Source organism: Nannospalax galili, unplaced genomic scaffold (assembly GCF_000622305.1).
Source record: "Nannospalax galili isolate Female #2095 unplaced genomic scaffold, S.galili_v1.0 scaffold346, whole genome shotgun sequence".
Taxonomy (NCBI): domain Eukaryota; kingdom Metazoa; phylum Chordata; class Mammalia; order Rodentia; family Spalacidae; genus Nannospalax; species Nannospalax galili.
Genome location: NW_008357637.1, coordinates 8,566,070 through 8,576,482, shown reverse-complemented (window position 1 = coordinate 8,576,482; position 10,413 = coordinate 8,566,070). Strand labels below are relative to the sequence as shown.

The following is a 10,413-nucleotide window of genomic DNA, read 5'->3' as shown; positions in this document are numbered from 1 at the left end:
AAATATAAGTCTTTTTAAAAAGTTTGTTGATTTTTCTGTGTGTATATCATACAGAACATCCCACACAGTCTTATTCATCTGTATACCCACTTCTCAAATGACACCCTCCCATAGCCTCCCCCTCCCACATACTGGAGCCCACATACTCTGTCATCCCTGTTACTGTCCTCTAAGTTGTCAACACCCCCACCCATTCTCCAGTGCTTGTCTATCTGCTGAATCTAGTTAGCCTATCTAGAGACCCTTGTTTTAGGAAGATCAGCTGTTCCTCATCTAGCAGTAATCAGTTGTCAATATTCCTTTAGATAAGATTGGGATCTGCTGTTCATTTTCCCAGTTCTATGCTGGGTTACTCTCTGGGAGTCTCTTGCGCCACCTTGGCCAGTAACTCGAAGGTATCTCCTGTCTGGCATTGTTTCTTCTTATATAGCCTTTAGCTATACATATGGACTCTTAAAAATTATATTGACCCCGTGAGTCTTTGCTTATAATTTCCTTTTGGGTGTTTAAGACCCTACAGTTGGCCCAGATACAACAATTTATTTTTACTCTTAAGGTCATTTCAGGATCTGTTCCTCAGGGATAACATGGGCTTGGGAAGAGCTAAAGTCAGCCCAGTAGAAGAAACAGGAATGATTAAAGAAAAGAAAAAATGCTCAGTTTATCTATGCAGAATAAGGTATTTTTACCTTTTAAGCTGGTAAAAGCTACAATTTTTGATAACTACCTGGTGTTGGTGAAAGTGTGAGAAAACAGGTGACTTCTAGGATGGTTGGTGAGTATAGAAATTAGTTCAGAAGTCAAACTGGGAAGGTTTTTTTTTTTTACATTTATTTGTGTATGTGGCAGGTGGGGGATGCACACAGGTGGAGGTCAGAGGACTACTTGCAGGAGTCTGTTGTCCCCTTCCACTGTGTAGGTCCCAGCAATTGAACTCAAGTCATCAGGCTTGGCAACAGGGGCCTTTATCTGCTGAGCCACCTCCCTGGCCCAAGCAAGAAGTGTTTATCAACATTAAAAACATTTCTGTTGGCAGTTTCTCTCCTAGACATAATTCTGGAAATCAACTCATCCAAGTGCAAAAGATTACGTCTTACTGCAGCATTGTGAGCAGGAGCTGGTAATGATGTTGGAGCACAGGCCTAGTTAAGAAGCTAATTTTCTAAAAAGAAAAAGGCTGAAGAGATGGCTCAGTGGTTAAGAGCACTAGCTGCTCTTGCAGAAGACCTAGGTTCGGTTCCCACATGGTAGCTAACAGCCATCTTTAACTTTAGCTCCAAGGAATCCGACACCCTCTTAGCCTGGCCTCCACAGGCGTTGCACAACATGGCTGCACATACCTACCTGTAGGCACAACAGTCAGACACATAAAATAAAAATAAATAAATTAAAATTGATATTTTATTTATTACATTTATTTTATGTGTATGAGTGTATTGCCTGCATGTGAGTACACTCTTGTGCAATGCCACAGAGGTCAGAAGAGGGCTTCGGATTCTCCTGGAACTGGAGTTAAGGACGGTTCATAGCCACCGTGTGGGTGCTGGGAATTGAACCCAGGTCCTCTACAAGAGCAGTCAGTGCTCTTAACTGCTGAGCCATCTCTCCAGCCCCATAAATCAAAAAAATTTTAAAGAAGCTAATTTTCTTCATCTCTGTTTTTCAGACAAATGTAGTCGGACACTCTTTAGGGTGCACTTGGCATTCTTTGAGGAATTCTCCTGGTGAAAAGATCAACTTACTGAAAAGAAGCCTCCTTAGTCTTCCAAATACAGACTACATTCAGCTGCTTAGTGAAATTGCCAAGGAGCAAGGTTTTAACATAACGTATTTGGATATAGGTATGATTTTTTTGTTTATCTTGACATGTTTTTTTGTTTTGTTGTATGTTTTTGAAGCAGGATCTCTTGAATGTCATGCTGACCTCAAACTCCTGACCCTCTTGCTTCCATTTCCCAAGTGCTGGGATCCTGGGAGTAAACCCCACTAGTTTGTGTGGATTTTCATTTAATTCAATTCATAAACCTGGTTGATTGTGTGTCATGTGTATGTTTGTGTGCATGTTCATGTATGTGATGTGTGTATGTGTCCATGGTTAGGTTAGTGCCTTGATTTAGTTTCAGCATAATGTGTGAAGAATGTGATTCTCCTATTCAAAATTCTATGATGTTGAGAGTTTGGAATAGAGATGAGTGAGCCATGTCATGAATAAAGGAGAGTCTAGAAGAGAAGGACTCCTGAGATGAAGGTTTAGATTGTGACTTGATGATGCTTTGAAATACTTCTCACCAGTTTTAAGAACTACATAGTTCTTGTGTATCTAGTACTAGTTTGTGATTAGCTTCAGTGCAGCTGCCTTTAAGGAAAATAGACAAATGAGCTGGGCATGATGGCTCATGCCTGTAATCCCAGCACTAGGGAGGCTGAGGCAGGAGGGTTATCACAAGTTAGAAGCCAGCCTAGCTATATAGCAAGTTACAGACTAGCCAGGGCTAAAGAGTAAGACTTTGTCACAGAAAATAAAATAAGAAAATGAAAAAAAGAAAAAATAAACAAATGACCATCAAGCACCTAAAAGGATGTTCAGCATTGTGACTTCAAATCAAAGCCACAGTGAGGTGCCACTTCAAACCAAATGGCTGCAGTCAAGAAAATGGAAAACAGCACATGTCTGTGAGGAGGCGAGAAAGAGACCTCACTCATTTATTAGATGTAAAATGGTTCACCTGCCTCATAAAAAGATTTTCAATAACTCATGTGACCCAGCAAATTCACTGCTAGGAATTAAAAACTGATATTCAAACGAACACCAGACACCACTTGGTCATGGCAGCACTGTTCATGAAGGGGAAGCAGCCCTCAAGGAGTGAGTTTGTAAACAGTTAGAATATGCATATAGTAAGGTATTATTCAGCCACAGAAAGGAGTGAAGTTCTAACACCTGCTACAACATAGACAGAAAAGCATTATACCAAGTGAAAGTCAGACATAAAAGGCTCTCTATTGTATATTTCCAGTTATATCAAATATTCAGTAAAAGTTAACCCATTGAGACAGCACAGGCCAGGGAGGCTGGGGCCAGGGAGGAGGCTGGGGAGGACTAGCTGCCTGATGGGTGCAATTATCATCATCAGGTGCTGGAAATGGTTTGGAACTGATAGAGATGGTAGCTGCATAGCAGTGAGTATAGTGAATGCCCCAGAGTTGTTCCGTTTAAAATGACTGACTTTATGTGAGTTTTTCTTTTACTGAAGAAGGAAAAAAAAGCCCTATATACAGGTACAAGAAAGCCTCCTCACTTGTTAATCACATTGCTGCCTGGCTACTTCCCATGAAACTGACCAGCTAAATAATAATATTTAGCCATGGCCACTTTTATTATTATCATGTGTGTCTGTGGGGGGCATGGTGTGTGGGTATGCTGCCACAGCTTGCATGTGGAGATAGGGACAATTTTGTAGAGTCGGTTCTCTCCTTCCATCTTTATGTGGGTTTCAGGGATCAAATCAGGTTTCTAGGCTTGTGCAGTAGGCACTGTTTGTTAGGCTATCTTTCCATGTCCTATGGCCACCGTAAATAAGTCGTACTTTATATTTAAATTTTACTTCTTCCCTTCATCATCTTCAGTAAGTGACTCATCACTTTGATGAGAACATTTGTGTCTATGTGTTGTTTTTCAAACACCATAGACCCAGACTTCTGCACACAGACTTAAACCCTGAGAACATGAAAGCACAGGGAGGTCTTTCTCTGCATCAGGTCAATTCCTGCTTAAATGCTGGCTGTACACGGCTTCGTAGTGGAAAATGCAATCTCTCTCATTCTCTAGTAAATGGTTCTTTCCCATTAAGAAATGAGCTGTGGTATGGTAATTTGCAAATACTTTTCAACTGGTGTCATTAGAGTTCCCTTGGAGGTTTCTTAGAAATCCGGGAGCCAGCTACCTCTGACCCCAGCTCTAATTTCTGATTGAGTAGGCTAGCATGAGTTCTAGATGTCAGCACTTCTTTCACATTTCCTCAGGTAATTATGAAACAAAGTTTGAGGCTGCTGTAGTTGAGCGATCAGGGTGGTTCTAGTTATTGCCTTTTTTTTTTTTTTTTTTCTGTCTTATTTTGGTTTGGTCTTTTCTTTGAAACAGGGTCTCACTTTATACCCCAGGCTAGCCTAGAACTTGCTACATGCCCAGGCTCACCCAGAACTCAGCATGTGGCCCAGGCCAGCCCAGAACTCAAAGTTCTCCTATCTCCAAACAAGTACTGTGGAATTATAGGTGTAAGATGGCACATCCCACTTGCAGTTTTTTTTTTTTTAATGTATATGAGTGTATTGCCTGCATGTATGTAAGTGCACCTGTGTCATACAATGCCCATGGAGGTCAGAAGAGGGCATCAGATCCTCTAGAACTGAAGTTAGGATGGTTATTAGCCACCATGTTGGTTCTGGGGAACCAAACTTGGGTCCTCTACCAGAACAGCCAGTACGCTTAACCACTGAGCCATCTCTCCAACAACCCCCCAAACCCGCTGTTTTATGTTTTATTTGTACAAGCATAACAAAGGTAATGACTGAGTTAAGTAGTGTGCTGTGGATATTAAAGACAGTAAAAAAATGCTTTCTAAAGCGTCTGCTTTATATACACTAGACATTAACCATCATGTGCATGTGTCATTACAGAAGAACTGAGTGCCAACGGACAGTATCAGTGTCTCGCCGAGCTGTCCACCAGTCCTATCACGGTCTGTCACGGATCGGGTATCTCATGTGGCAATGCACAGAGCGACGCAGCTCACAATGCTTTGCAGTATTTAAAGATAATAGCAGAAAGAAAGTAAACTTGGAACAGCTTATAAAATCCATCTGTAGCACATAAAAAGGTTCCCCCCTCACCTCTTCCCAAGTAAAACATTTATTATAAAGTTTGTTTTTGTGTTGTTTCCAAATCTCTTCAGATTCCATCAGTGCTCCAGATTTAGTTATCACCTGGTAGTTGTTATTAAGCTCTTTTTAATGGCTTCAACTTTGTATTGGTATATTGTATTTATAAACTTTGTACCACAAGGCAGAGTGTAGCCCCCATCTTACAGGATCAGGCACATAGGAGAAAGAACCTGCATGTTTGACTGTGATGAAGAAATAAAACTACTGCTGGCAACAGTCTTACTGGTGCTTAAACTCTTCTTTGTTCAATGCTTTGTGAAGTGAATTCTAAGGAAACCCTTTTGCGCTAGAGTGTTGAGGTTTGTGTTGAATGTCATTGTTAAATTTCAGGGAACATGATTAGTCTTCTATGTATTTGAAACCATGAAATAAAGAGCTGTTGTTATAAGAGGCTCTGCTCATTTTATTAAATAGCTACTGACTTGACCTTGACCCTGTTCTTTTCAGGCACTCTTAGGAACATCTTAATGTGGATAGTCTTAATCTGCATAACGCTGTCTTACTGCAGAAACTCAAAGGTAAAAGAACCAATGGCCTAAGGAAGATTTGAAAACTTAAGTGGTACATCACTTCTCTATTTTCTCTAAGCAGATGCAATACTGCATAACCATTTGCAGATGAATTAGTAGTCGAAAAAGCAATAGTAGAATTATAATATACAGACTACAATAACAGCAAAAACCCTTTCCAGTTTACTCAATTCTTTTTTAAAAAAATACTTTATTATTTTTTATGTGTATGAGTGTATTGCCTGCATGTATATAAGTGCACCCATGTCATACAGTGCCCACGGACATCAGACAAGGGCATCAGATCCCCTGGAACTGGAGTTAAGGACAGTTGTTAGCTACCATGTGGGTGCTGGGAATCAAACCCAGGTCCTCTGCACAAGCAGCCTGTGCTCTTAACTGTGCTGAGCCATCTCTCCAGCCCTCACTCAATTATTTTATCAGAATAGGTCAAAGAAATAATTTGGTTAAAAGATTAAAAAAGGGCCAGAGAGATGGCTTAGTCGGTAAAGGTGACTGCTGCCAAACTTTATGACCTGAGTTCAGTCCCCAGAACCCACGTGGTGAAAGAAGAGAACTGACTCCTACAAGTTGTCTTCTGATCTCCACATGTGCCTTTAGTACACCCCTGCATATGTACGTACACTAAATACTGAAAAAAAAAACTATTTAAAAAGTTGGGGAGGAGGAAGGTAGAAAAGATAGCTAATCACATGTAACACCTCAAATCTTTCATCTCTCAATACAAGGTAGTGTCAGCTTTGTAGATGAGATGAAAGTCTATAGTCCTATGTTCAGCGCTCAGGAGACCTGCATAGAGAAAGCAGGCTATGAAGAAGTAAGGGAGGTTTTGATTATTTCAAGTGTTAATCCTAAAGGAAATGGATAACAACTGCTTTTCTGTCAGGAAGAAAGTTGTGCCTGATTGGAATCCCTTGAGAATAATGGAATTCCATATTAAAGAAAAACCAGTACAATGTAACTTATTTAAACCTCTAAAAAGGGGCTGGAAAGATGGCTAAGCGGTTAAGAGCACTGGCTGCTCTTCCAGAGGACCCACATTGAATTCCCAGCACCCACATAGCAGCTAACAATCATCCATAACACCATTTTAAGGGAATCCGATGCCCTCTTCTGACCTCTGTAGGCATTGCACAACATGGGTGCAATTATATACTTGCAGGCAGTATAGTCATACACATAGAATAAAAAAGTATTAAAACTCTAAAAACTACTTAATATAGTCCCATATTTTAACCTATATTTGTCAATTAAGTCATGGAAATTTTAGGCACTTTGGTAAGTTTAAGGAATAGACTTAAGGACAAAGTTCAGGCATGAACAGTCTTACAGGTTATTAAGATTGAACTAATCATAAGTTTAAGATTGAATAATCATAAGGTTGTTTGTTTGAGATAGGGTCTCACTGTATAGCCCTGGCTGGCTTATGTAGACCAGGCTGCCTCAAACCCACAGAGATTCACCTCTCTCTACTTCCCAAGTGCTAGGATTTTTAAAGGCATGCATTACCACACCTGGTTCAGATTTTTTTTTTTTTTTTTCGGTCTTTTTGAGACAGGGTCTCCCTGTAGGCCCAGGGGCCCTGAAACTCACTATGTAGACCATGTGGGCCTTAAACTCACAGAGATCCTCCTGTCTCTGCCTCCTAAGTGCTGGGATTAAAGGTGTACACCACCATGCCCAGCCTAGAATTTTTTTAGATATTTTATTATTATTATTTGTATGAGTGTATTGCCTGCATGTATGTGAGTGCACCCATGTTGTGCAATGCCACAGAAGTCAGAAGAGAGAGTGCTTCAGATTCCCCTGGAACTGTAGTTAAGGACAGTTCAAAGCTACCATGTGGGTCCTGGGAATTGAACCTGTGTCCTCTGCAAGAGCAGTCAGTGCTCTTAACCTCTGAGCCATCTCTCCAGACCCTAGGTTATTTTTTTTTTTTTAACACCAATTTGTTCACCCTTCCGTCAAGGCTCTTAAGTAGTCTAATTGACTAGATCTGTTAAACATTAGTTTCCTGAAGAGGCCGAACAGCACTGCATCCATGCCATAGGCATCCTCATAGCATTAGTTACAAAATAAACCTCCAGGAAGTGATAAATGAATTAGTAAGATGAAGATCGCAATAGCCTAATATGTTGATAGTACTAATACAATAAATTATTGAATACAGAATAACAGCCTGTAGGGATGCAGTGTTGACCCACTTTTCATTATTTAAGGAAGAATCCGTCCCTCTCTGGAGTGTGTGACAGGCCCCTCACATTCCTCTTGATCTCAGAGGATTTAGTTCCTTTCTTCTGGAAGTGCTACTGTCACTCAGACCTCAACTGTCAAATTGCTTCTTAATTGCCTTCACTGAAGAGAGCCATTTCTTAATCATCCTTTCTAGGGAGGCCTGCATTCAAAGAGTAGTCATAGGGCCCTATATGATAAGAAAGCTCATCCCAGCTTCAGATTTCCCCATATGGCCAACTTCGGTTGCCTTTGTGATTGCATTATATCCCAGTTCTCTCTCTGCCCCATGGAGCTTCTTTTCCATTCTCAGGTGGCAGTCCCTGCTTCGGATTTCCTCTCAGAGTCTGCTTCTCAGGGAGCCCAACCTAAGTTGCTTAGGAAAGTGATACAGGAAAGGAGAGCCAAGGGGATTTTGTACCTCATTCTGCCATCTGGTTTATAGGATGAGAACCCTACTCACTGGTGGTAGGCAGAGTACACAATCCCCAGGATGCTGTGACAATGCAGTTGTTACAGCTTTTACATGAGGTAAGCTGGGATGGTGTGCCAACAGAAGGGATGGACTGGTAGGTGCTATGTATTAGGTTGGTGAGAAATATAGAAGGAACCAATAGTTAAAGATAAAAGAACTAACCAGTGATTGTTAAGCACCATTTGTAGCCTTGGAAAAAGATGAGACAACAAGAGTGATTTAATTGCTGTACCAGAATCCCTGCCCAAAGGAGGAGACTTAGCTTGGGGTTTCAGAGATTTCATTCTAAGGTTGGATGGATCCTTTGCTTTGGACCTGAGATGAGGCATAATATGGTGGTAGCAGTGTATAGCAGAGGCTGCTCACCTCATCAAGGCTAGGAATCTGAAAGGTAACAGGAAGAGCCAAAGGCCAAAACACGTCCCTCAAAGGTACAGCGCCAGTGACCCCCATCTCTCACAGTTCTGCCTCCCAGAAGTCTATTCAAAATTTTAATCAATTAGTAGATTAAATAGTTGTATAATACCCAGTTAGAGACACAGAGGAACACTACATAGTGATGGTCAAATGAGGAGTCCTTTGTTAGCTGGCAGTCAGGAGGCTACTTCCAGAAAGAACTCCTTCCCTGAGGGGAGGGAGAGTGGGGTTTATAAACCCTAAAACCACAATTACATCATTCCACGGATAGAGCCAGTAACCATAGTTACATCAGATCATCATAGTTATACCAGGCTAGGGGCAGGTCAGTTTATAAACAGGTTTTCAGTTAACAAAAAATTTTGGTTAGGAAAAACAAGTTTCTTTGAATTGCAGCAACAATGGGCTCCATGGAGATGCTGGGAAAGGACATACTACTTGACTATTTGTATGTTTCCCAGTATAGTAGAAACAATATACCCCCTTAATCCACAGGTGCAGACTTAATGGGACTGGTTCTGCCTGACTGACTGCAGGGCGTCAAGGCAGAAACACAGGGTAAAACAAAAGTCAGCCAGAATAACATGGAGTCACTTTTGCCATTTCAAGTGGATTGAGTAGATCAGAACTTTCCTGACTTGATTGTTCTGGAATCATCTTCATAGACACACCCAGAAGTATGCTTTATTAATCTCTTACATATTAATTCAAGTTGACAAAATTGTGATTAATTGTCATAATTGGTCATTTGGAACTGTGTGTGAAAGTCGGGAAGTCCACAATTGCATATTATGTCTGTCTTCAGTCAATTCAAAGACAAAGCTGAGGACCAGGCCTAGGACTGAATCATGAAAAGAGCAGAGGTTCATAGAAACTAAAACTAGTTAGGTCTACTATGCTGAGGTCAGGACTGGAAACAATGGGAACTCCCCACTCTTCTTTAATGAGGCTAGTGTCCTTTGCTTGAAGATAATTAAGAGATCTCTCAGACAGAACAACCCATGTGCTCCTTAGTATCTGTCCCCACTTGATCCCTTGCCAGCTAAGCTGATAAAAAGAGTTAAATCATAAAAGTCAGAGAGACCCGTAGACCCAATAAGAAAAATATTATATCCCAAAAGAGCTACAAGACCTCACTGACACATTCCAGCAAGAGCATATTGAGGATCCAAACAGTGACAGAACCTTGGGGACAGGTGAGGGCTAGGGGAGGGATCCAAATACAAACTTGAATAAGGAAGAGTTTATACTCCCAGGATATCAAACTTCACTTCCTGCCAAGGATTGGGGTGGTGATACAAGCATGCCAGTAATATGGCTTCTAGAAGCATAGGGGAAGAATAGCTCATGCGAAGTAAAAAAAACTCCAGAATTGTTGAGGCAGATGGAGCCTTGCTGTGGTGAGGATACTAAGAATAGTTTCATTTCTTCCATTTTAAATATGGAATGCTTCACAAATTTGTATGTCGTCCTACGCAGGGGCCATGTTAACCTCTGCAGTTCCAATTTTTTAGTATATGTGCTCCTGAAGAGAGAACTCTAGTTTCATTCATTTGTGTTGCTGTGACAAATACCCTGACCGAAAGAAACTTAGGAGAGGAAAGGGTTTTTTTTCTTTTTTTTAATTATAATTACACATTACAGTTTATAGTTTCAAGGAAGTCACAGTGGCAGGAGCTTGAGGCATTGTATTCACAGTCAAAAGCCAGGAGAAATGAGCACACCTATGCTGCCTGCTCGTTTGGTTTCAGCTGGCTTTCTTCTGTTCTCTACAGTTCAGGGTCCAGCCGATGAAATGCGCCCTCTCACATTCAGGTT

The 10,413-nt window shown here is 41.0% G+C and overlaps 1 protein-coding gene across 4 annotated transcripts in view; it reads left to right on the top strand.

The window, feature by feature from the left end:
* The window catches only part of Prkra (protein activator of interferon induced protein kinase EIF2AK2), a 20,474-nt gene extending 14,979 nt beyond the window's left edge, over positions 1–5,495 (top strand). For 3 of the 4 annotated variants that reach the window (XM_017794925.2, XM_017794926.2, XM_029557295.1), the window contains 2 exons: positions 1,667–1,841; positions 4,678–5,329. In XM_017794925.2, coding sequence (XP_017650414.1) covers positions 1,667–1,841; positions 4,678–4,835 — 333 coding nt within the window. In that variant the 3' untranslated portion in view covers positions 4,836–5,329. Of the gene's footprint in view, positions 1–1,666; positions 1,842–4,677 lie in introns of all 4 variants that reach the window. The other variant, XM_008855338.3, reaches the window with a different exon arrangement.
* Positions 5,496–10,413: the final 4,918 nt, after the last annotated feature.